Genomic DNA, 27,269 nt, shown 5'->3' with positions numbered 1-27,269 from the left:
AGAACTGCACAGCCTCCAACTGTCAGTTCCTTTTCAGTCAAAGAAACCAAACATACATGCAGTTCACAAGAGGAAGGAAAAAGAAAGCTCTGTGGGATGCTGTCAAGTCTGGGTGTGGTTACTGTACGCTGAGCGCTATCAGTCAGGTACAATGAAAAATGAGAACTTGTTGTGCTGCCATGACGGGGGGGGGAAGGGGGGAAGAGGAGAAGGTCTTAGATACAACAACAGACCTCATTAAAGCCAGTGGGTATGCCAAGCACTTCTTCAGTTTCAATAAAAGGAGCGTTCAGGTCCCTTTATGTAATAAACACAGCTGCAGATACTGAAAACTACCACCAAATCCCTAAACTGCATGATCAAGCGTAAGCTGACCCAGATAGATAAATGCCCTTCTGTGGCTGCAAACACAGTGCCTAGGAGATTGGTGGCAGCATGTGCATGTTGGAAAGAGATAGAAAGCCAGGAGGAATGGAACCCTGAGAGGAAGCAGAGACAGAGATTTGTGGACCCAGAGTTCATTACGGTGGCAGACTTGCAGAATTCTGGACAAGGAAACTGCTTACTAAATCGCTATTGTAATCAGGAAAATGGGGACAGCGTGTATTTTTTTTGTAAACAAGATTACACCCAAAATACACCTGACTCATAACACTGATATCTCATCCTAATGGAATCAACTCTGCAAGGCCTTGATTTTTGGCTAACTGCTCACGTCAAAGGGGCAACAATTATTTTCTGAAATGTCCTTATGTTTAATATTAGAAGTGGAGACCTTTATAACTTTCATCACCATATTATTTTGACAAGTTTCCAAGCCCCTGTCTTGGTTTATGTTCCACCCCCAACTCTCATTTTTGGATGCGTATACTTTTGGTGCGATGGGCATTTAAAAAAAATTAATGGGGAGCATTAGGATTAAATATACAAAACTGCTTAGAAAGACAAGGTGGATGTGGTAGTATCTTTTACTGGACCAACTTCTGTTGGTGAGAGAGACAAGCCTTTGAGCTACACAGAGCTCTTCTTCAGGTGTGGTAATGGTTTTGTAGCCATCACATACAGTAACTCCTCACTTAAAAGTTGTCCCGGTTAATGGTTCCATTGCTGATCAATTAGGGAACATGCTCGTTTAAAGTTGTGTAATGCTCCCTCCAGCCGCCTGCTTTATCTACTGCTTGCAGGAAGAGCTGCCCGTTGCAGCTAGCTGGTAGGGGCTTGGTACCAGGGTGGACCAGCAGACCCCTATCAGCTCCCTGCTCCCCTAAGTTCCCTGTGCAGCAGCTGCCTGCAGTTCAGCTGTGTCCCTCCCCCACTGCCATGTGCTGCTCCTGCCCTCGAGCTGCTCCCTGAGACTCCTGCTTGCTGTGCAGGGGGGAGGGAAGGAAGAGGGGGACTAATGTCAGGGTGTCCCCTCCCCCCTGCTCCTGCATTCCACCTTCAATAGAGCAGGGGAGACAGACCAGGACTTGCAGCAGCTGCAACTCAGCAAGATGCTCTAATTAACAAGGCAGTGCGCATATCTCCCTCCATTCCTGCTGCCTTGTGTAGAGACAGAGTTAACCCTTGAGGGCTCAGCCAATTGCTAGTTCATAGAAATCACAGAATATCAGGGTTGGAAGAGACCTCAGAAGGTTACCTAGTCCAACCCCTTGCTCAAAGCAGGACCAATCCCCAGATAGATTTTTACTGCAGTTCCCTAAATGGCCCCTTCAAGGATTGAGCTCACAACGCTGGGTTTAGCAGGTCAATGCGCAAACCACTGAGCTATCCCTCATCATGTAGCAGTAAGGGAAATATCCCACCCTCCGATTCCTCCACCTCAACCACGCTTCACAATCATCATCACTGTGTACCAGTATTAAATTGTTTGTTTAAAACTTATGCTCTGTGTGTGTGTGTATATATATATATATATTAGACAGATATACAGTCTTTTGTCTGGTGAAAAAAATTTCCCTGGAACCTAATCCCCTCATTTACATTAATTCTTATGGGGAAATTGGATTTGCTTAACATCATTTCACTTAAAGTCGCATTTTTCAGGAACATAACTACAACGTTAAATGAGGAATTACTGTATACACTTTTAAAGATATCAAAAACCGTGTGTTCAGGATATTTTGTAGCAGGCTAGTGAAATAAAAAGGACAGTTTGCACAGATTTATCATTTGTAAATTGTGGGGAGGCAATGCCTGTATGACTGCCATTCTTTCTGTCTGCTAAACAATTGTGAAATTGCAGTAAAGGAGCGCCATGGGATATCTGAATAAATCTGCCCCTCCTTATCCCCTGCAACAAAAGAACTTTAATTAGAAAGAAAGCTATAGTAGCATGTTTTCATACTGGATCTAAACATGACATTAAGAACACAGTTAATGCATCATTTTGTAATACAGAGGCATCCTTTAGTTTTAATCCAGTAAGAGAATTTTCAGTAATTTTTTCTTTATACAAATGAATAGCAGAATTTCATACACAAATGTGTGCATTATAATTTAAAGGATCTGACAAAATTGCAAAACTTGTTATGTAGTGCCATTCTTTTGCTCAAACAATTGTTTTTAACAAAGGATTAATGAAAAAGTTTTACAAAATAAACTATACTATTTGTAAATCAAAAATGTGTTAGCATGTTTTATAATGGGTATTCGTCAAAATCGTTAAATGCAGGTTTTTTTTTAATTTAAAAACTAGTTTTGGGGACCCTTGTATGGATTAATTTTCAATATCATTTTTTGAGAAGTTGAGATATATATGTAGAGAAAAATCTGGACAGTTGAAGAAACACTGACATATTTCTACGTAAGATTACTACTACTGTTCTCTTTGACTTTATAGTTCACATCATCTACAGTACAGTTCACATAGTCATGACTTCTCTAGCTGGGGGTTCTACAACAGCCCCTCGGCAGTGCTTAAATTGCTTGACTTTCAGACAATGCTTGATGATTCCCTGACATCAACTTGTACAATTGCTTGCATAATGATTTTAGGATTACAGGCTCACCCGGGCTCGATACCATATTTCTTCCTCAAAGTTAGCTAGTACATGCCTATTGAATAAACATTCCCTTCTCTTTCAACATCATTTTGAGCATCTTGTTTGGGTCTGGATAAGATCAGATCAGGCCCAATCCATTCGGTCCTCTGAAGCTGTCAGTGTTCAGATTCTTCAAGGTATCTGAAAAACCAATGTTCAACTGCTGAAAATTTTAAAGTACCAATGTCCTTTTCAAATAGTGTACTTTTAAAACATTTTACTTTGTGTGTCAAGAGACCTCTTCAGTTTGCAGTTTCAAAGATCATTGTTTCCATATGGTCTCAATCCAAAAGGCTCTAGCCAATTGAGCTACCGTGGCCAGGTCCTCTCCAAGCACCTAACCATTCTTACATGCAGCATACCTATGACTCATCTCTGTACAACCCACTATTTGCATTATTTGGGGTCTCCTGACGTGAGTCGGTGGTCTTGCCTCATGCTTCTCCTCCACATTGTCCCTGTGCCCACGTTGTTCATCAACAGCTATCCCTGTTGCTCTACTCCCATTTCATGCCTCAAACATAATGTGTGTCACTGGGATGTGTGTTCAAGTCCTTCAGCTTCGCTCATACAGTGTCTCTTCATGAGCTGCTTGACTGATGGTGTTCGTGAGGCATACTTCCAGGCGCTTCCATCTTTAATCAACAGGTCTATTCTCATTCCTTTTTTATACAATACTTACACGATACCTTCTTAGCCAATGGTTTAGGGCTAGCACTTCAAAAGTCCATTGGTCTTCCTCCTTAAATAAGGAGGAATTTCTGTTTGAGGGAATAGGAGAACGGGCTGTTGTACACTTAGTTTTGCATTATTTTTATCTCTCACTTTCCTGAGTCAGTTCTCTTACAGAATTAAAACCCAAACCACAACAAATTATGTGATAAATAGGTCCTCAAAGTTAACAAAGTAGTTAATGATTGTGTGTGAAAACTGACAGAAATTGCAACTGGATCCTAAGAAGCTGTAGATTTACTTCAACTGTGATCTGCACTGCCCTGAAAAGGCAAATATCCAGCCACACTGGTCTTGGGATGAGCGATAGCTCAGTGGTTTGAGTATTAGCCTACTAAACCCAGGGTTGAGAGTTCAATCCTTGAGGGGGCTACTTAGGGATCTGGGGCAAAAATCAGTGCTTGGTCCTGCTAGTGAAGGCAGGGGGCTAGACTCAATGACCTTTCAAGGTCCCTTCCAGTTCTAGGAGATAAATAATAAGTGGAGGATATACCTATTTATTGCTAGAAAGCCACAAACAAGGTGAAAAACTTGATGCATTTCCTTGCTGGACATAGTGTAATGCTGGGATCCAGGGCAGAATTAATGACCACAAACAAAATGAACCAGTCAAGCCTTTTTAAACTTTGTCATTAAAATCTATACTAACACTTCATTTCAATTCTCACTGTATTTAGTTTTAATCTTGTGATTAAAAATCTTTTGCTGCAAAAGACAGTTGTTTTAGACAAAAGGAGGAGGGGATATGTTTCTTAAGATAGGAAGAGTCCTTATCTCCCTCCTTTATACAGTTACAAAGCTATAGCTTGTCTTTTTAAAACAACGTTTATATTTTATCTGCAAATCTAAGTGATATTATACTACCCCCAAAAACCTTCATTTTACAAATATCCTGTAAACTAGGAGTGGGCAAACTTTTTGGCCTGAGGGCCGCAACGGGTTTTGGAAATTGTATGGCGGGCTGGTTAGGGGAGGCTGTGCCTCCCCAAACAGCCAGGTGGTGGCCCAGCCCCCCCGCTTCTCACCTCCTGATGATCCCCCAGGGACCCCTGCCTCATCCTCCCCTCCCCCCCCAACTCCTTGTCCCTCATTGGCCCTGGAACTCCCGCTCCTGACTGTCCCTTGCCACCTCATCCAACCCCCCCTCCTTCCTGACTGCCCCGCCGGAGACTCCTGCCCCCATTCAACCCCCCATTCTCCACCTCAACCCCTATCCAGACTCCTGCCCCCTGAAGACCACCCCAGAACTCCCCTGCTCTCTATCCAACCTCCCCGCTCTCTGCCTCCTTACTGGGCTGCTTGGAGCACCAGTGGCAGGCGGATACAGACGCGCAGCCCGGTTGGAGGCAGCTACGCCACTGTGCAGCACAGAGCACCGGGTCAGGCCTGACTCTACAGCTGCGCTGCCCCAGGAGCTTGCAGCCCCGCTGCCCAGAGCCAGTGGCACAGTGAGCTAAGGCTGCAGGGGAAGGGCCTGGGGCTAGCCTCCCAGCCCAGGAGCTCAGGGGCTGGGCAGGAGGGTCCTGCGGGCCAGATGTGGCCCGCAAGCCGTAGTTTGCCCACCTCTGCTGTAAACTGATGTTACAGAAATTTTAATCCTATTATTAAAAATACTCTTGTTGCAATTGTTATTTTTTTAGCAGAAAGGAGGGACACTTTTCTTCAGATATTCCACAACACCCCCTTACTGAAGTTACAAATTCTTTAGCAAAAGGAAAAAGTAGCCCTCATAAAGGGTTTCTCCACAATATACAGATGATAAGCCGGTGTAAAACATTTTTATTTCACTAGCCCTATCATAAACGGATAGTTAAGGGTTAATGTCTCTTTTACCTGTAAAGGGTTAAGAAGCTCAGTAAACCTGGCTGACACCTGACCAGAGGACCAATGAGGGGACAAGATACTTTCAAATCTTGGTGGAGGGAAGTCTTTGTTTGTGCTCTTTGTTTTGGGGGTTGTTCGCTCTTGGGACTAAGAGGGACCAGACGACAATCCAGGCTCTCCAAATCTTTCTGAATCAGTCTCTCATGTTTCAAACTTATAAGTAATAGCCAGGCAAGGCGTGTTAGTCTTATTTTTGTTTTCTCAACTTGTAAATGTTCCTTTTTTCGCTGAGAGGATTTTACCTCTGTTTGCTGTAACTTTGAACCTAAGGCTAGAGAGGGTTCCTCTGGCCTATATAAATCTGATTACCCTGTAAAGTATTTTCCATCCTGATTTTACAGAGATGATTTTTACTTTTCTTTCTTTAATTAAAAGCTCTCTTTTTAAGAACCTGATTGATTTTTCCTTGTTTTAAGATCCAAGAGATTTGGATCTGCGTTTACCAGGAAATTGGTGAAGTCCCTAAAGGCAACCCAGGGAGGGGGAAGTTTTGAGGGGGACAGAGAGTGCTCCAGACACTGGAATTCTGGATGGTGGCAGTGCACCAGATCTAAGTTAGTAATTAAGCTTAGAAGTGTCCATGCAGGTCCCCACATCTGTACCCTAAAGTTCAGAGTGGGGAAGGAACCTTGACAAGCCCTCTACAAATATCCTTAAGACATGGATTTTGGTTATTTTACCTTTAAAAATGCGTGTGTGACATCTACAAAGCTGCTTCACTTACTTAACAATGCCGTTTTTCCCATTACCTTTAGAAGTGTGTGCTACAAAGCACTTACTAATGCCCTGCTTTTCATGCTAATCTTTTAAAAGTTTATTTGTAAAATTGTACTTGGTGTGATTAAAAAAAAAAAGGAAATTCTGTTAAACATAAAGTCAAGAAGAAATAGCATTCTTATCTCTGGTAAAGTGTTAGCAACTCTCACAAATTTATTTAATCTTAGGATGACCAGATGTCCTGATTTTACAGGGACTGTCCCGATATCTGGGACTTTGTTTTATACAAGCACCTATTACCTCCCAACCCCGTCCTGACTTTTCACACTTGCTATCTGGTCACCCTATTTAAACTAACCTCTCAAATTAGACTGTGTGTTTTATAGACAGTAATAAGTCTTTGGAAGAGTTTTTGGTTGGGGTTGCTTTTGCACAGTGGGCAATTCATTTAGGCGAACTTTTAAAAGCACTATTTTTTTTTTTTAAAGTCTGAGGTCTTTCTACACAATATCCCTAACACAAAAATCTGCATTTTTCATCTCATTCTTTTTTTTTTTTTTAAGAAAATATTACTGAACTCTCTCTAATAGGGGTATTACGTTTCAGTTCTAATTCCATAATTTAAAAAAGTTCTTTTATTGCAGGAAGGGGCATATTGCTTCAGCTATTACACATCCTTACTAAAAAAACTGCTGCATTCATAGTGAGTTAGGAAGATCAAGACTCCTGGCACAAGTTCCTACAAGGCAATGGCTTTAGACAAACTTCTCACTGGTTCAGGAAAATGCATTCATTTTAATATTTTATGATGCGTCTAAAGAATATCTTCTGATTGGCTCAGCCAAGTGGTGTGGCTTGTCCAAGGCTGATTGTCCCGGAATTGCTGGTATTTAACTAGTGACAGCCATTGGGGTCAGATGCTTTTCTATTTCTATTTTAAAGCTTGCTCTCTCTGTGATAATCCATTTTAATTTCTCTCTCTGCTATTCGACCAGTGAGAGGCTTTTTTCCTTTCTGGCTATTTTAAAACTCTCTATTACTTTGAGTCTTGTTTACTCTGCTTTATTTTCTCTCTTTCTGCCATTTGTAATATTTTGTAATTTTCCACTTAATTCTCTCTCCTTTTTGCCTTTTTTTCCTGTCTTGCTGTTTTAAATTTTTCTTTCATTTTGTTTTGTTTAATCCCCTTTATTTTCTCTTTCTGCCTTTTTTCCTATCCATGTAACTAACTCTTACTTTCTGATAATCCTCTGTTTTGTAAATTTTCTGCTGTAGCCTATTTAAAAATATCTTAAAATGACCTTAACATAAAAAAACCCCACACAAACATTATTTATACATTTAGTCCTAATGCTTCCCAGTTAAAATTAAATTCAAAATGGCTGCCATGCCAAAAGTGTACCTGTTCAAAAATGAGACCAGAGCAGGACATAGAAGAGGGCATGGAAACTTGTCAAAATTTCATTGGGATGAAAGGTACAGAGGTCTTCACTTACTAATATTATTAGTTGTGTTCTGAATTTTTTTCTAAATTTTACCCACTATCATCACCGTCAAAATTCTCTAAGTAAATGTTTTGCTAAATAGAGCCAGAGACCCAATTAAAAATTAAAAGGAAAACCCTTGTCATGAGCACATATAAAATACCAAAACTAAAGAGAATTTAGCCAAGAGAATGTTTGTGCATAAAGGAAAACGTCCCAAGTTTTCAGAGCTAATGGTGAATCTTAGTTCTTAGGAAATACATATGTAATTCCCATCAGGTTTTTTGACAATTTAAATAAGCATGAAAAAAATACCATGCTTCCCACGCTGACAAACAGCAAGCCCTGTTGTGTGGCTGGAGAAAGGGAGTTGTGTCTCCAGGAACTAGCGGTCCCATACACACAACAGTGGAGAAGGATCATCCCAGTCCAAGCCACTCCCATACATCAAGGGAAAAGGGTGTTTCGGTTCTAGTACGACCTTCCCCTCTACCCAGGGGCTTGTCCCAGTTCTAAACCTATGTGCCAAGACAGGGTATGGATAGGTAGGATGCAGATCCTGTTTATGTTCTAGCCAGCCATGCTCCTGAAATGTGGAAAGGAGAGGAGTCTGCCATGCACATTGGCCAGAAAAGACAGTCTCTACACAAAAGAATAAATCGATACAAATCTGACATCAGGAATCATAACATTCAAAAACCAGTAGGAGTACATGTCAACCTCTCTGGCCATTCAGTAACAGATTAAAAGGTGGCAATTTTGCAACAGAAAATCTTCAAAAACAGACTCCAACGAGAAGCTGCTGAATTTGAATATGCAAACTAGATACAATCAACTTAGGCTTAAATAGAGACTGGGAATGGCTGAGCCATTACACACATTGTCTCTATTTCCCCATGTTAAGTATCCTCACAGCTTCTTGTCAAACTGTCTTAAATGGGCTATCTTGATTATCACTACAAAAGTTTTTTTTTCTCCTGCTGACAACAGTTCATCTTAATTAATTACCCTCTTACAGTTGGTTGGGCAACTCCCACCTTTTCACGTTCTCTGTATATATATGTATCTCACTATATGTTCCATTCTATGCATCCTATGAAGTGGGCTATAGCCCACGAAAGCTTATGCTCAAATAAATTTGTTAGTCTCTAAGGTGCCATAATTAATCTTGTTCTTTTTTCTGGGTTCTAGGTGGCCCTGTCCTTGACAAGAGGTCAGGGGGTGGGGTTTTATGTGTGTGTGTGTGTGCATTCAGGCTCCAGATGGCCGTATCACAGGGCTGGAATGGGTAGAGTGCCAGGGTCATGCTGTAGCCAGCCAGCTATAACACAAATATGGAAAGGCTGGGAATATAGATTCTAGCCTGCCCTACCTTGGCCACAGGGGAGGGGCATTTTCAGGTTGTAGACATCCCTCATGGGTGGATCACGCTGGGTTCTGTCTGGCTACATCGTGGAATTCTAACCATCTCTCCCCACCGTGCAGAAGGTGTAGGGAGAATGAGATAGTAACAGCAAATTCAGTTTCTACAGTCTGACCCAGCCTCCTGGGCGGGGCATGGGGCACCTCTGTTATGGCAAGACAGTTAGGGGAGAGGCACAATATGCCCAAATATTATTCAACCCTGCCCCCACTACACAGGGGAACGTGTTTGGTTTCCAGCCAGACCAACCTGTCACAGGCACTGGGTAGCCCAGGTTCTAGCCAGCCACAACCTCATCTGGGGCATACTCCAGGTTCTAGTATCCTAGAGACCAACAACTTACTGTGAAAGAATTCCTCGTAGTCAGTTTTCTCCACACAGCAAGTGTACATACGCAGAGCCGCTATCTTAATCTTCTAGAGAGAGAGAAAACAACACCTGTAGTACCCACCAAAAGGTCACCATGAAGTCTGGATAAGTTACACAAGCATACACAGTGATCTTCTATGATCAGATTCGTGTATCCATATGTTAGATTAGACATTCATTTTAATGCCCCTCCTTAAAGTCATCCAATGGGATTTAAAAGAGAAACATGTGAAGATAGGCCTGTTTTGTCTTTTTGATTTCCTCCTATATCTCTTAATGTTGATTTATACTAATCTGAGATTAATTTTGCACAAGTCACTTTTTAAATATTTAAAAAAATAAACCATTGATGTGCCAAAGACTCAAAGTTTCTCTTTTTAGCTTCAAATATACTCATAAAACAAGCATGTTTAAGGTGTGTGACAAAGTTCCTCCTCTACCTTGGTGGGTCCTGAGCTTATCTGGCAGATTTGCTCACCTCAGTAATCCTCCTCACAGTCTGGGTCAATTTCTCCTCTGTTTGATCAGGAGTTGGGAGGTTTACGGGGAACCCGGGCCCGCCCTCTACTCTGGGCTCCAGCCCAGGGCCCTGTGGATTGCAGCTGTCTATAGTGCCTCCTGTAACAGCTGCATGACAGCTACAACTCCCTGGGCTACTTCCCCTGGCCTCCTCCAAACACCTTCTTTAACCTCACCACAGGACCTTCCTCCTGGTGTCTGATAATGTTTGTACTCCTTAGTCCTCCAGCAGCACACCCTCTCACTCTCAGCTCCTTGCGCCTCTTGCTCCCAGCTCCTCACACGCACTTCCTCTCCTCTGGCTCCCCCGTCTCTGACTGGAGTGAGCTCCTTTTTAAACCCAGGTGCCCTGATTAGCCTGCCTTGATTGGCTGCAGGTGTTCTAATCAGCCTGTCTGCCTTAATTGGTTCTAGCAGGTTCCTGATTACTCTAGTGCAGCCCCTGCTCTGGTCACTCAGGGAACAGAAAACTACTCATCCAGTGACCAGTATATTTGCCCTCTACCAGACTCCTGTACCCCACTGGCCTGGGCCTGCTACAGGTGCTGAAAGAGAATCTCAGACGAAGACTTTGGTGATATAGATTTAACATGCCCCAAGACTTGGTAGTCTTGTTTATTGCCTTCCAGTGCAACATTAGCCTGTTCACTGTATTTTCTAAAAATAGGATACAAGCAGTCCTCAACTTCACGTTCAAGTTACGACCCTTCTACACTGACACCCTGATTCAACTTGTGACTATAGGTTTCGAGTTTACGACACTCGGTCCCGCAATGGAGTAGACTGTGGTTCCGAGTTCCGACACAACTGTAAGGAACCAATTGTGTCATAAGTCTGAGGACTGGCTATATACAAATCAGAGACAGAGAGGAAAACTCTTAACTGCTCCCTTCCACTCACCGTTGGGAAGGGACTGGGAGAAGTAGAGAATTCACAGCACTCTCCGTCCACCTGCCTTTGGGACTGCTAGGGAACAATGAACCCACCCTTTTAGGTGAACCCACCCCATAGGTGAACCATGAACCCACTGTACTAGCAGACCACCTACTCAGAATGTGCACTCTCTGCATTTTAAGACTGCACTTCAAAATACCAAAAGGTGAATTTAAGTTTGATCTGACTACAAGGACACTAGGGAAATAATTTCCAAAGGAGGAGACAGCTTTAGGCACAATTGTTCTCCTCATTCAGTAGTCCTGAAGTTCTGCCAGAAAAATGGAAGATTTTGACATCCAAAGCTCTCTTAACCAGAATTATGCCTAAACTCTTTGGTGCCATTACAATTACAATTTACAATAGAAAATGCAATCCACTTGAGTTCAGACTTTGTGACAACAAAGATTATCAATGCAAAATTATTTCAGTTAATATTTATGGAACTTTTGTTCTGATGTATTGTTACCACTGCACAATGACTGAAACCCATATTGTTAATATGGTCCCAGTCACATAATTAATTTTCATCCGGTCTTTATAATCCTCCATTAAATATATAATCCATTTTCCATTTGTTTTATTTACAGTCTTTTCAATGACTCTTTTCACCATAGTACCTGAACATATTACAGACATTAATGAAATTATCCTCCCAACATCCCTGTGAGACAGAGTAGCGTAATCACTATTTTAGGGATTGGAAAAACTGAGGCACAAATATTAAGTGATTTGATCCAGGATGACACTGAAAATCTATAGCAGAGATCTCCAGCATCTGCCATATGTAATGTTAACCGCCAGTTACTGGAACATTCTCATTCTTTATTAATTCAGTATTATTCGGAGAGAACTGAGCAGTACATATATACTCTTGGGAAAAAAAACAAAAAGAAACAAGCCTCTCTAAATAAAATGCATTACCCCAAACACACACAGACACCAATAACCACTGAAGAAGATCAGATACCCACATTTAGATCTTTAAAGATGGACACAATTCAGTCACTATATACAAGGGAAGTTGAGTTATACACAAACTTAACCCAGATTTCAAATCAATTTGAGATTAGCTCAAGAATTGTCATGTGATGCTCAGCACTCAAATTCTTATTTTCATTTTTATTGCTATCCTCCTAGCATCTAGAGACCACGACAAGATCAGGGCCCTTAGTGCTAGGCACTGTACAAACACATAGTGAAAAGCAGTTCCTGCCCTGGAGAGTGTATGGTCTAAATAAGGAAGGCAAAGGGTGGATGAAATTTTACAGGTGGGGAACAGAAAGAGATTAAGTGACTTATCCAAGGTTATACAAGGAGTCTGTGGCAAACCCAGGAAATGAACCCAGGTCTCTAGACTCAACCACAAAACCCATCCTCTCTGTAAGCCCAAGACCCTGGACCAAAAGCAAATGGTAACAAAGCAGAGGCAGTGTGGTCCACCTTTGCTGGGACCAAGAGAGGAGGGAACATGCAACGCTCTTCGGCAAAACCCTCTGGACAACTTGGAGTGGCATTCACAAGCTCCCAAAGGGAATTGCTGCCAGCTTCCATTGCTGGAGGGTAACTGTGATGTGGGAACTTTGATGGATGAATAAAGTGAGGAAATAGGTTTTTGGAATCCAAGTGGTTTTCATTCATTTACACACCAAAATAATAAAACTCCTACTTGTGTGAATGGAGGCCCTGTCCATAAATCAAGGCAGGTTAAAGCCTTGGGCTATTATTCTCCATATCATGTGAGAGGTCTTTATATGGGTAATATGAATGGGCTGTGCCAATAAATATCCCTTCCATGTCACAAAGAACCTAGTTCTCAAAACAGATATAAAGTAACCAACTACACCTCTACCTCAATATAACGCAACCTGATACAACATGAATTTGAATATAACATGGTAAAGCAGTGCTCGGGGGGGGGTGGGGGCGGGGAAGGAGTGGGGAGCTGCGCACTTCCACAGATCAAAGCAAGTTCGATATAACGTGATTTCACCTATAATGTGGTAAGATTTTTTGGTTCTTGAGGACAGCGTTATATAGGGGTAGAGGTGTACAGGAAAATATTAAGACTATCAAATTAATTGTGTTACCCATTTGTTATATTTCAGTGGTCCAGTGAATCCCATTGCTTCTATTATCTTTGTGAAGGCACCCACTTTCTCTTCAGATGGCTGCAGGGAATCTTTTGCAGCAAGAAACTGTGAAGTAAAACAAGGTAAAATCAAATAAAACACAGAACCACATGTCCTTATCCCAGCAATTCAATCTGATCATTTTAGACAAATGAAAAATAAATTGGAAATTTTAACTTCCGTTATACGTTGTCTTTATAATTAATGCAGTGCACAAAACTGACATACCAGCACTCCTGAGAACACGCTACACCTAAACACAGATTACTCACTGATTCATTTTATTCAGAGTGATAAGAATCTGTATACACACCTCCAGCCTACTTTATTCGGGGGCTAACCAATAAATTAAAGTAGAACTGTAAAATATTAAAGATTGTCCAGACACAGATACACTAAATCATATCAGAAGAACTGAAAGACAATTACATAGAAGTTAGAAAATGACAGAATTAACATTCGTGCAATGTGAATTTGGTTACCTTATGAACACATAGTTATATATGTTAAGGCAAAAGGGACCTTTAATGATCTTCTAGTCTGACCTCCTCTATTGCACAGATAATAGAATTTTACCCAATAATTTCTGTGTCAAACTTATAAATTGTGGTGGAGCTACAGTGTATTTTTAGAATCCATCTTCACTTAAACACATCAATTGATGGAGAATCCATCATATACCTTGGTTAGATGTTCCAGTGATTAATTTTCCCGATAAAAATTTACACCTTTTAAAAATGTTTGTTCTAATAGGTATAGTTTAGAAATCTGCCTGCATATGCTGTACCCTTCTGTACCAATATTCCAGTCATGTGTATTATCCCACCAAGTCTCTACGATGCCAACTCTGTCACAGCCATGATTATTCACTAGTACTTCTAGTTCTTCCTGTTTATTCCCATACTTCTTAATGCCCTGTGCTGCTATGCTGACAACCTGGAATATGCATAGGCGGCCTGGGCCATATTTCAGCACCCAAAGTCAGATGTATTTGCCAGCCACATCACTGAGCAGATGGTGTGGCAGCAACAGTAGCAGGTCTTCTTCTACAGCAGTGGAACCAGGAAGCAGACAAAGAAGAAAAGCAACCAACAGTAAAAGACCAGTTCCTGGAGCAGGTTTACAGCCTGCGGCATCATCTCTGGGTTCAGAAAACCAGCATGGAGTGGAGGGAAAGACCTGGAATGATCAGCAGTGGCGAGAACTACTAACTGTTGACATGCATCCGACGAGGTGGGTATTCACCCACGAAAGCTCATGCTCCAATACATTTGTTAGTCTATAAGGCGCCATAGAACTCTTTGCCGCTTTTACAGATCCATACTAACACGGCTACCCCTCTGATATTTAACTGTTGTATGTAACCTATCATTTAAATCAGCTTCTGTATCAGATGACTGAAGGGTAGCTAAGGTGATGCCAATATTTAAAAAAGGCTCCAGAGGCAATCCCAGCAATTACAGGCCAGTAAACCTAACTTCACTACCAGGAAAATTTGTTCAGGACAAGATGCCTGTCTTGACTGCTACTCCAATTCTCCCACATATACCTCCATGTTTTCTTTCATACTGCCTTTCCCTTACACTGGGGAAAGACACTGTAAAAATCTGTAAAGCCACTACTTTGTTCTCTTTAGAATTTAGTTCTGCCATAATGCCTACAAACCATTGCCATCTGACTAAGCCGATGCCAGTAGCAAGCTGGGACTGTTGTCAGGCATTGTATGTGAATTTTATTGTTCCTTCGTTTTCCCAATCCGCTCCCCTTCTATCTTGTGCACCTTTTGTATTTTGTCATTTTCTTAGCCTGCAACCTCTATGGAGCAAGGACCACCAGAGTTAGCATTTGCATTATGGTAATACCTCTAGGCTATCACCAAAGACAAAGACCCATTGTGCTAGGCACTGAACAAAAACATAACAGAGATGGCTTCTGCCCCAATGAGGTTACAATCCAAGTATAAGACAAGAGGCCACAGTAGATGTAATGAACAGATGCGGGTAGAAAAGGAAACAAAACAATACTGGTCAGCAGGATATGCTGTGTTCACAGCACACCATTGTTAGTTACCACTATTAATATTTAGTATGACAGCATTAAATGTTTAGTGAATAGCAAAATTTGCTATACATCCCATCATCCCCCCCTACCCCACCCTCATACACCAGAAAGAGAGGGGAAGCATCCGGTCCCCTTTAAAAGTGGGGGAAACACTTCTGTCTCTTTTCTCCCGAGGGAGACAAGGAAGAATCTGCCCCCTATTATTACTTCCCTTCCCATCTCAGCCCCATCCCTCGCAGGGCCATTTGTTGGACCTTTCCCAGCAGCTCCCTGTCACCCAGTTGGGGAGAGAGCCGGGAACATGACACTTAGTGCTCTGCCTCCTGGAGGGATACCTGGCAGCTCTCAAATCACTGGTCTTGGTCTGTGATAACGTCTACTCTATAACATTTAGTGTTCTGACTGAGTAAGCTCATCCCCTGAACTATTTAAAAAAATCATCACGTAGAAACCTATAAATGTAGGGCTAGAAGGGACCTTAAGAAGTCATCCAGTCCAGCCCCTTGCTCTGAGGCAGGACCAAGTAAACCTAGACCATCCCTGACAGGTGTTTGTCCAGCCTGTACTTAAAAATCTCCAATGACAGCAATTCCACAATCTTCTTTGAAAACCTACTCCAGAGCTTAACTATCCTTATAGTTAGAAAGTTTTTCCTAATATCTAAGCTAAAATTTCTCTTGCTGCCAATTAAGCCCATTATTTCTAGTCCTACCTTCAGTGGACATGAAGAACAATTGATCACTGTCCTCTTTATAATAGCCCTTAACATATTTGAACATATTATCAGGTCCCTCCTCAGTCTTCTTTTCTCAAGACTAAACATGCCCAATTTTTTTAATCTCTCCTCACAGGACAGGTTTTCTAAACCTTTTATCATTTTTGTTGCTTTATTCTGGACTCTCTTTCTTTACCTCTTTCCTAAAGTGTGGCACCCAGAACTGGACACAATACTCCAGCAGAGGCCTCACCAGTGCCAAGTAGAGCAGGACAATTACCTGCCACGTCTTACATAATACTCAGAGTAGTTATCAGTCTTTGCACCCACCTTATAGCAATTTCATCTACAGCACATTTCCCTAGTTTGCTTAGGCCAGTAATGCTGTCAAAGTTATCCTGTCACAAGTTAAAGGTATCTGTACAGTGATTGCTACAATGAAGCCTCTGATAACAAACAATAGTATCAAACTATTCTAACCTGATCAGTGCTCTGAAGCATTCTCTTTTGCTGTGTTATTGCACCACTGGTTTGTATCAATCCACCACACACTTTATTCAACTGGGGTCGGCCAGTCTCATGCCTCTGCTTAAAGTGACAAAAGAGAAGTGAGAACAGTGTTAAGGAATAAGCACTAAAATTGTGTGACATTCAAACATTCACTAATTTACAGTCAGAGAATTTACAGATGAAAAAGGCCTATTAGGTCATTAAGCCCACCTCTCCAGGCCCAGTGCAGGTTTGTTCCCTACTGTGCATTTGGTAATATTTCGAATATCCTGTGGAATGGGCTGGCAGTCCCACGCATCTTAACATCACACAATTTGTCCTGAAATTTAACCTAGAATTTCTCTCAGATTTTTGTTCCATTAATCCTAGTTATACCTCCCTGTACAACAGTAAATAATTCCTCTCTCCTTGGCATTAACACCCTTCCAACGCCAAAGACATTTTAGATGGGTTGGTGATTTGATACTACAGTTATCGGAGTCCTATAAAAATGATACACCAGGTTACACAATCAGGTCACCCCCACTCCATAACCAGTTACTGCTTAGCCAAGCTCCACATATTTAGTTCTTATGTGAAACACAATCAGTAAACAAACATGGGTTGTGGTGTTTTCATGGCCTGCATGACAGATTTCTATCTCCACCATCTAATCTAGCTGAAGTGGTTCAGCCTTCATCCAGTGTCTCATAGACATGGGCTTGAACAGAAGTAATGACTGTGGGCTGGGGGAAACAGTCAGAAGAACTCTCTGAGATTATTTCAGCTCCCTTAATTATAGAATCATAGAAGACGAGGGTTGGAAGAGGCCTCAGGAGGTCATCTAGTCCAGCCCCCTGCTCAAAGCAGGACTAACCCCAACTAAATCATCCCAGCCAGGCCTTTCATTTCAGTTTTACAAGATCCCTTTTTCTAGAGGCTCAGGTAGCAGCACTGACAAGGACCATCCCCCGCCACTCTCATGTGCTAGAAGACTGTGACCTTTTATTTCATATGTGAGGACCTACGCAAATCCCCAATTCTTACACGCTTTAGAATAACGAAATATCCTACCTGAAGAGTGCCATAGAGCATTCTGTCCCACTGTGCTTGGGGCAAGGTTGATTGTATTAATCCACTGCATGCTGTAATCCATTGAGGCAGTCCAGTCTGGCACTTCTAGAATAGAGAGATCAGCAAGCACACAGTAACCAGCAGTGAAGGGAACATCCCAGGATTCATATATTCTACTGGAAACCAGCAAAAAGAGAAGACTGCTGGAATTTCCAGCTACATAATAACTATTAGTTGTGGGCATTCAAGAAAATCAAAACAATGCAAAGGCCGCTATTCCTATCAACTTGATGGTCATCCATAACAAATTCACACAGGAATACCCTATGCTGTTTTGAAGTCACACTGTGACCTAAGAACCCCATAATGCCAACTGGTAAGATGGTTACAGAAATATACAGATTCTGGTATGTACATTCTGATTCACCAACAAATGTCACATGAGGTCTCAAAATGAAAGCTGGTGTCAAACTGGTCATTAATATCGTTGGTTAATGTATGTACAGATACTATGGAATAGGGTGACCAGATGAGACACGTGAAATATCGGGACGCAGGCCGGGGGTGCCGGCGGAGCCAAAAAAAAAAAAAAAAAAAATACAAAAAACCCAAGAGCTGGCGGCAGAGGAAAAAACAAAAACAAAAGCAAAAAGAGCTGCCAGAGCATAGGAAAAATTGGTGGGGGCTGAGCACTTACTGCCAGCTCCACGCCCCACCCGCCTGCACCAGCTTGCCTCCGCTGCACCTCCATCTACCCTGAGCTGGCTGCCACATCCTGCTTCTCCCCCCTCCCTCCAGCACTTGTGCTGCCATACAGCTGATTAGAGCAAGCCTGGGAGGGAGGGGTGAGGAGAGGAATGCAGCGTGCTTAGGGAAGAGGCGGGACCAGGGCGGGATTTGGGGAGGGATCCAATGGGGCTGTGAGGGGGTAGGGCTGGGGGCAGCGCAAAGTTGAGAATTTGGGGAGGGATCCAATGGGTGAGGAAGGGGGCAGAGTCGGGGACTGGGGCAGGGGAGGCGCAAGCCCCCTCCGCCTGTGCGCCAGAGGGAAAAATATCGGGACAATTTGCATCCCAACCGAACATCAGTCAGGACGTGGGACAAACAAGTAAATATCGGGACAGCCCCGAGAAAATCGGGACATCTGGTCACTCTACTATGGAATTTTTGTATATACACTGAAAATGTTTGTAAAGTCTATATCAAGGTGTTGGTCCCTAGCAGAGGTGAAAAACAGGTTTCCCCCCCAGAGAGCAGGTAAGAAATGTCCCTCTCTCTCTGGGGATGTATATACTCAATCATAAGACGGTTCATTTATAAGCCGACCCTCCTCCAAATCGATAAGTAAAAATGGAAAATTTTTATAACCTGTTCATAAGCCGACCCTATAATTCAGGGGTCAGCAAACTTTGGCTCCCGGGCCATCAGGAAAAGCCGCTGGTGGGCCGAGATGGTTTGTTTACCTCGAGCGTCCGCAGCCACGGAGGTAAACCTAAGTAAACAAAGTCTCCCAGCGTACCAGCTGCTTCCCCCAATGGGCTGGGACAGAAACTGGTGGGGAATTTTTTTTTGGGGTGGGGGCAGAAGCTGAGAGTCAGGGGAGTAACCCCTGTGACCACCCCCCACTTGACCCCACTGTTAGGGGGCTTATTCCTTCACCCTCTTCCTTCCCTGGTCCTTCTTGCATGAACAGAGAGCAACAATACCCAAAGTCCAAAGGCGCAAACAATTCGATGTTTATTGGGGTGAACTTCCAGCAAGCACAATTCCAGTTTCCTTCCTTAGTGTCCCCTTTCCCAGCTCTGACACCATAGAGCCTTGCCTGTGTCAATGTTCCTGTTCCCATCCCCTGTTCCCACTTCCCTTTTAGCAAAACATGATCCCAATTACCCCATCCCCAGTCCCTTTTCCCATTCCCTCCCCCCACCCCGATTGACTGCAGACTAAATACCAAAACCTGAGTTTTGCTTAGCTATACCTTAACCAATCATTTTACTGAAATTTAACTAACCAATCCTAACATATTATAACATGGTTATTTAACCAAGTATACTCCACCACCTTAATTGGTTTACACCCAACAAAATTAATTATACAGTAGACAGAAACAATTACAGAACCAGACAGAGACCATGCAAATAAACATACAAAACAATACAGAAGTGAGGATTTCACAACTACGTCTATACAGATATAAGGGTTCTCCAGCTGTGTCTATTGATAAGTGAGCTCTTGCCAGACAGGATGTGATCAAACTAAGTTTCCTTTTACACCTTCTAGGCTCTTCCCTTTCTCTGGTCGTGATGGGAATATCAGGACAGGATTGTATTCCTAATAGCCCAATAGCACCTTATTTCAATGTGACTAGTTTGGAATGTGAGGATGTGACCATACACTTCCCAGCTTATGACTGCCTAACTACATCTTAGGGTATGGCTACATTTGGAATTTCAAAGCACTGCCCCGGCAGCGCTGCGGGAGCACTGCTGCGGCAGCGCTTTGAAGTGTGAGTGTAGTCAGAGCGGCAGCGCTGGGAGAGAGCTCTCCCAGCGCTGCATGTAAACCACATCCCTTACGGGTGTAGCGTGCAGCACTGGGAGCCGCGCTCCCAGCGCTGCTGCCCTGATTACACTGACGCTTTACAGCGCTGTATCTTGCAGCGCTCAGGGGGGTGTTTTTTCACACCCCAGTTGCAGCGCTGTAAAGTGTGAGTGTAGCCAAGGCCTTAGCTGAAGGCCTTAGCCTGTCACAGTAAGAGAAGGCCATTACACAGACAGTGATTTTGATTCTTTCTTTTCTACCTCTATAACTAGCTAAGTGACAAGAATACACTTAAATTCTTAAAGGATAGGCCTTTCCAGACAGGCCTGAATATCTATATCCTAACACCCACCCCTAGCTCAGGACCCCCACACTCTCCCCATCCCATCCCTTCCCATCTTATCTGGAGAGGGCCAGGGAAGGATGTCTCTGGCCTGGCCAGAGCTGCTCCAGCAGGCTGGGCAGTGCAGCCGCAGCATGCTCCGGTGGGCCAGATCGGGCGGCATGGCTGCAGCGTGCTCCAGCGGGCCAGATTGGGCGGCACGGCAGCAGCGTGCGGAGCTGCAGCTGCTTCAAAGGCTGGTGGGAGAGCAGCGTGGCCAGAAGTGGAGAAAGACTGGCGCCGGCTCTTCCCTTCTGGCTCTGTTGCCTCTCCTTGCTCCCTCTGTTGGGGGGAGGGGCTGTGTCCCACCTCTCCCTCTCTATACCTGTTCATAAGCCAACCCCCTTCTCTGGTGTTTCCCATTTCTACTAAAAAAAAATTGGCTTATGAACAAGTATATACGGAAATTCTTCCACTCTACTCCACGATGATTAGGCCTCAACTGGAGTATTATGTCCAGTTCTGGGTGCCACATTTCACAAAAGATATGGACAAATTGGAGAAAGTCCAGAGAAAAGCAACAAAAATCATTAATGGTTTAGAAAACATGACCTATGACGGAAGATTTAGTTTAGTCTAGAGAAGAGAAAACAGAGGGGACATTACAGTTTTCAAATACATAAAAGGTTGTTACAAAGAGGAGGCAGAAGAATTGCTCTTCTTAACTTCTGAAGATAGTACAATGGGCGGAAGTTGCAGCAAGGGAGGTTTAGGTTGGACATTAAGAAAAACTTCCTAACTGCCAGGGTAGTTAAGCACCAGAATAAATTGCCTAGGGTGGTTGTGGAATCTCCATCATTGGAGATTTTTAAGAGCAGGTTGAACAAACATCTGTCAGGGATGGTCTAGATAATACTTAGTCCTGCCATGAACGCAGGGGACTGGACTAAGTGACCTCTCGAGGTCCCCTCCAGTCTTATTATTCTATGTTGTCTAACATCCTCCTTAGTTACTAATGGATTGGAAAGTAGTTAATCATCCTCTCATGATTAGAGTACATCATCCTGCTTCTTACCAAATACAGAACAGAAATATCTGTTGATCACTCCTGCCTTTTCTACATCATTAACAATTTTACCATCTCCAGCTAGAAATGGGCCTATACCAGTGCTTTTGAGTTTCTTTTGATCCTAACATATTTTAAAAGGTTAAGGGGTAACTTGATTACAGTCTATAAGTATCTACACAGGGAACAAATATTTAATAATGGGCTTTTTAATCCAGCAGAGAAAGGTCAGACAGGATCCAATGGATATAAATTTAAGCTAGACAAATTCAGATTGGAAATAAGCTGTAAATTTTTAACAGGGACAGTAATTAACCATTGGAACAATTTACCGAGGGTTGCAATGGATTCGCCATCAATGACAATCTTTAATTCAAGATTGCATACTTTTCTAAAAGATCTGCTCTAGGAATTATTTTAGGGAAGTTCTGTGTGTTATACGGAAGATCAGAGTAGATGATCACAATGCTCCCTTCTGGCTTTGAAATCTATATTCATCTCTGCCTATCATGAGGATAAAATAGTTATTTTCTGTTGCGGTGCGACACCTTTTGCATTAAAAAAATTATCCTCTATAAGTTTTTAGAATCCCTAATCATGATTTACAACTGACTGAAACCTCCAATATTTGTCTCCCAAACTGAAGTCCCTCATAACACAATTTTTCTTTCCATCATGTTCCTGTTTGATTTGGTGTTCTGTAACAGACTCCTCACCAGCACTCCTTCCTGTACTTCGTTAGTTAGTACATGAATGCATATGGATCAAAATTCCTGTGGTTCTGAGTTATCTATAACTGTAAAACAAATGATGATGTCTTTAATGTAGAGTGCCAACCCTACTTCTTTCACCTGCTCTGACCTTGCTGGGCAGGATATAACAAGTGACTTAACTTTCCAACCATGCAAATTTCAGTAATCTCTATCAAAATTCCCAATTCCCCATGTTCGTTACTCAGACTCCCAGCAAAAGTATATAAGCCACTGAAAAAAATCTTCTTTCACATTGATCCAATTTGTTTCTTACATTACAAACTCTAGTTTATACAATACTTACCTCCTTACCACCCTCCTCTTCGATTGGTAGTTTAGCAGTCTCCTGGGCTGATCCAGCTAGTCTCCAACTGAGAACATTTACCACTCCCCTCATTCCAGTGAGATGCAGGCTATCTCACTCATACAACTACCTCTTCCACTGGAACATTTATCTCAAAGCTCCAACATAACCAACGCCCTAAGCTTCATACCAGACATGCAGCCAACATTTCACCTCCAGTATTTTCTGACTTCTACCACTTTGTGCTTGTGCACCATTGTGCTAGGTACTGCGCAATTCTTAGTTGGTCCCTAGGTGCTACCACAATAAATATGATTAATAATAACAGCAGAGACTCAGGCATGCACTTTCACTGCTACCAGAAGGACATGCAAGTTACGATGGAAGAGATGTGCCTTCTCTATATACTAAAGTGTTAGAAGATGAGATTTTTGTCTCTGATGCTAACTGGACAAACTGCAACAATGACTAGCAGATATTGAATGAATAAAAAGTTTAACATTCAGGAAGTTAGCTCAGCAGGTCACAGAGAACTGCAAACAGTAATTCTTAACATAAGTGTCCTGACATACAGGTTCCAACAAGTGAAAAGATCCTGAAATAAAAACCAGAAACTTCTACAAAGAATGGGGAAAGAAGGATTCAAAGCCTCTGATGTGGGCCATGTTTGATGCTCCTATTCATGAATAAAGATCAAGAAGGAAACACATGTAAAGTGTAAGCTGATCAGTATTTGGGAGGGGTGGAGGAAAAGAGGTGTTTGAATGGCTGTTGAAAAACCACCATATGGAACAAAGGAATCCAAACTAAATATTTCTAATTCAGAATCTTCTCGAAAGATAAATCATTGTACTACTTACTGGAGAGGATGGAAGTGCCGGGCTGGGGTATCCCAGATACTGTAACCTTGTGCTCCCAGCCCAGCTCCCCTCACCAGGACCGGCTCCAGGCACCAGCCCAACAAGCAGCTGCTTGGGGCAGCCAACGGTGACGGGCGGAACGTCCAGGTCTTCGGCAGCAATTCAGCAGCAGGTCCCTCGGTCCCTCTCGGGGCGAAGGACCAGCCGCCGAATTGCTGCCGAAGACTGAAGCGGAGGCTGTAGAGCTGCAGATCGCGATCGCTGTTTTGTTTTGTTGCTGTTTGAGGTGGTAAAAACCCTGGCGCCGGCCCTGCCCCTGCCCCTCACGTACCACACACATCACCGCCAACAACGGGACACAGCGCGGGGCCAAGGCTCCGGATCCACCTTCTGCTAAACGCCGCTGGGAAGTTACCAGACATGCCCCGCCAAACCCGCCCCCCAGGGTAACGGAGCCGGGGGCCGCCACTCCCAGGGCCCTGTCACCCGCGGAGACCGCAGCCCCCCGGTGCATTTGTCGGCGCTGCAGGGAGGCTCCGAACCCGGCCGGACACAGACGCTGGGGCCGTGGCTCGGGCTCAACTCTGACCCATCCCTTCACTTACCACAGCTCTCACCAACGCCGCCATGACACTCAGAAGCACTTCCGGAACGTGGTAACTACTTCCGCTTCTCACAGGCTAGCGGGGAGGGGGCTGAATCAAAACTGCGCGTGCGCGTACAGCTCCCTACCCAGTCTCCTTAGTTCGCACGCGCTGCAGAGAGTAAGAACCGTTTCGCTATATGTCACGTGTCGGGGCGGAAGTGCGTGCCAGTCCCCTACCCTGCCCAGCAGCCGCGCCTCCTGGCCTGCTACTGCGCTCCGAGGGCGCTGCCCTGGGAACAGCCCATCCCCCTCCCTGCGCCGGCTGAACAGCTCTGTGAGCCGCGTGGCGGGGGGGCTCATTGGGAAAGCCCAGCCTGGGGGAGGGGCAGCGTGGAAGCAAGTGCTTGTGGGGGAGCAGAAAAACGAGGGGGGGAGGTGGCTGCCCCGTGGCTGGAGCCTGGGAGCAAGAGGCAACGTGACAGACCCCCCCCCCCGTGAGGGTGGGGAGGGGGAGTTGGTTAGGAAGAGCTTCAGTTTGAAGCAATAAGGGAATCGGGAGGGGAGGGGAGGGGAGGGGAGGGGGGGTTGCTTGGGAGCATGGGTCCAGCAGGGTGACCTTAGTGCCTGACTTTAGAGTCAAGTATCAGAGGGGTAGATGTGTTAGTCTGGATCTGTAAAAGCACCAGAGTGCCTGGTGGCACCTTACAGACTAACAGATGTATTGGAGCATGAGCTGTCCTGGGTGAATACCCACTTCATGGGATGCATGTAGTAGAAATTTCCAGAGGCAGGTATAAATATCCAAGCAGGAATCAGGCTAGAGATAACGAGGTTAGTTCAATCAGGGAAGCTGATTCTAACAGTTGAGGTGTGAACACCAAGGGAGGAGAAAGTGCTTTTGTAGTTGGCAAGCCAGTCACAGTCTTTGTTTAATCCTGAGCTGATGGTGTCAAATTTGCAGATAAACTGAAGCTCAGCAGTTTGACATCATCAGCTCAGCATTAAACAAAGCCTGTGAATGGTTAGCCTACTACAAAAGCAGTTTCTCCTCTCTTGGTGTTCACACCTCAGCTGCTAGAAGAGGGCCTCATCTTCCCTGATTGAACTAACCTCGTTATCTCTAACCTGATTCTTGCTTTCGTATTTATACCTGCCTCTGGAAACTTCCACCACATGCATCCGACGAAGTGGGTAGTCACCCCCAAAGCTCATGCTCCAATACATCTGTTAGTCTATAACTTGCCACAGGACACTCTGCTGACTTTAAAATGGTGCTGAGGAGGGGGTGAGATGCCAGGAAGGCCTGTGGAAAGGAAATCGTAGCCACGCTGACAGATGAGGCCCCAAACAAGAACTCTGGTTCTGTGGACAGAAAAAAAGCTAGATCATGGAATTGTTATGGTGGGAGGAAATGGGAACTTTTTGCAATAGCCAGGCTGTACTGGTCTAGGATGTGTATGGAGTGAACTTACCAGGGTTACGATCCTGATCAACTGAAAATGTGGTGTTATCTGTGATGGAGAGAGGGGAAAGCACTGGGTTTGGAAGGAAAGACTGAGAGGTATGTTACATTTAGCTTGATGGCAAGAGATTAAGAGGAATTATTGGAGAAACAGACTGAGGTGGTATGAGATCGGAGAGGTAGACTGATGGAAGAGAGAGTACTTAAATCACAGGAGCAGATTAGGATTGCTGAGAGAGAGGGGATAATAGAGAAGAGGAGGGGGCCAAGGAGAGTGGGAGAACACAGGAGGATGATCCACTGAATGGAATCAGGAGAAGACAGTTATTTATGATATAGAGAACATAGGTGTGATAACTGCTGTCAGAGGCAGAGCAGAAGTCAAGGAAAATGGGGCTGGAGTAGAGGTTCTGAGCTTTGGTTGGTTGGAGGTCAGTGGAGATTCTGAGAGCTGAGTTAGTGAAATGGAGAGGGCAGAAGCCAGACTGTGGAGTTGGAGAAGAGGAACTTTCAACAATGAGTGTAGACAGCAAGATCAGTGAATTTGAGGCAAGGGGAGAAAGAAGTTGAAACATGTTTTTGGTTGGTTGGTGGGTTTTTTAATACTTGTAAGGGGAAGGAACCTGAGAAGTATGGGAAGTTGAGAAAGATAAGGGAGAAAGTGATAGTGGTGGCAAAGGACAGTCACTGGAGCAAGTGGAAGAATTAGAGGTGGAGAGCAGTGACACACTTAAGTGGTGGTAACTGGGTTTAAGAAGGAGCATGAAGATAATCAGATTTTATTTATCTTTGAAAAATATGGAAATATCCTGCAAGGTGTTGAGAGGGAGGGGTTAGAAATGAGGTACGGGTGGCAAGAGACCAGGAATAGGTGTGAAATCAATGAGGGTGGAAAGTTGTGCTGCTTTATCTGGAAAATGGCAGAGCTGAAAGAGGAGAGAACAAATGTGTGGTGGAGTATTTCTGTAAAATTGCAATATTTTTATCAGAGACGTTCAGCTATATGACAGCAAGAATGGAAGAAGAGAATGTTAAATAAACCAGGGCTGGGGATTGGTGGAAAGTATCTTGTGGAGAAAGAGATGAGGAAATGAATTGATGATGGAGAAAATCATGGTATGGAGGACATAAATGAATCAAAGGAAGACAGTGAAGAAGGAGTGTAGATAAGGGGCTGAGGAGTTGGGCATGTTGTTGGATTGGAAGGCAGAGTGATGTGAAGGAGGCAAGTTGGAGGAAGTGAGTTGGTTGTTGGAGACTGGGAATTTGGTTTTTTGAAAGATCAGAGAGGGACTAGTGCTTGGGAAAGATAAGGCCAAGTGAGTGGCCATTCAGGTGTGTGGGAGACTTAATTGAGCATTGCAGGTCAAATGAGGTGAGGAGAAGCAAGTAGGAAGTTAAAGGATCAGATGGGACATCTATATATGGGAATTGAAGATAAGGAGAGCTAAGAGTCAAAATCAGCAATGAAGGTTGCTGAGGAGGAATCAGGTAGGTGACTACATGGAGGAGAGGAGAGTTGCATGAAATGCTGTTCAAAGTAGGAGAAAGGACAGTAGAGAGTGTTTGGAACTTGTATAAGTAGGGGCATTGCCAGCAAATCGAGGGATGTGATCATTCCTCTCAATTTGATATTGGTGAGGCCTCATCTGGAGTACTGTGTCCAGTTTTGGGCCCCACACTACAAGAAGGATTTGGAAAAATTGGAGAGAGAGTCCAGTAGAGGGCAACAAAAATGATTAGGGGGCTGGAGCACATGACTTCTGAGGAAACTGGGATTGTGTAGTCTGCAGAAGAGAA

General features: G+C 43.7%; 2 protein-coding genes across 5 annotated transcripts in view; one reads left to right on the top strand and one right to left on the bottom strand.

Annotated features, from left to right (window-relative positions):
* LOC127031600 (ubiquinol-cytochrome-c reductase complex assembly factor 1) overlaps window positions 1-24,128 on the bottom strand; it is a 93,511-nt gene extending 69,383 nt beyond the window's left edge. The window contains exons 1-5 of one of the 4 annotated variants that reach the window (XM_050918645.1): window positions 24,027-24,128; window positions 17,577-17,681; window positions 16,494-16,601; window positions 13,196-13,303; window positions 9,628-9,700 (exon numbers count right to left, since the gene is read on the bottom strand). In XM_050918645.1, the coding sequence (XP_050774602.1) occupies window positions 9,628-9,700; window positions 13,196-13,303; window positions 16,494-16,601; window positions 17,577-17,681; window positions 24,027-24,050 (418 nt within the window). In that variant the 5' untranslated portion in view covers window positions 24,051-24,128. Of the gene's footprint in view, window positions 1-9,627; window positions 9,701-13,195; window positions 13,304-16,493; window positions 16,602-17,576; window positions 17,682-23,752; window positions 23,850-24,026 lie in introns of those variants that run through there. The other 3 variants (XM_050918644.1, XM_050918643.1, XM_050918642.1) reach the window with 3 other exon arrangements.
* MMP24 (matrix metallopeptidase 24) overlaps window positions 1-26,815 on the top strand; it is a 352,153-nt gene extending 325,338 nt beyond the window's left edge. The window contains exon 19 of the mRNA XM_050918606.1: window positions 26,805-26,815. The gene's annotated coding sequence lies outside the window, so the exon portion shown is untranslated. The remainder of the gene's footprint in view (window positions 1-26,804) is intronic.
* Window positions 26,816-27,269: the final 454 nt, after the last annotated feature.

Source organism: Gopherus flavomarginatus, chromosome 11 (assembly GCF_025201925.1).
Source record: "Gopherus flavomarginatus isolate rGopFla2 chromosome 11, rGopFla2.mat.asm, whole genome shotgun sequence".
In the NCBI taxonomy this organism is placed as follows: Eukaryota; Metazoa; Chordata; order Testudines; family Testudinidae; genus Gopherus; species Gopherus flavomarginatus.
This window is presented reverse-complemented; position numbering and strand designations above follow the sequence as displayed.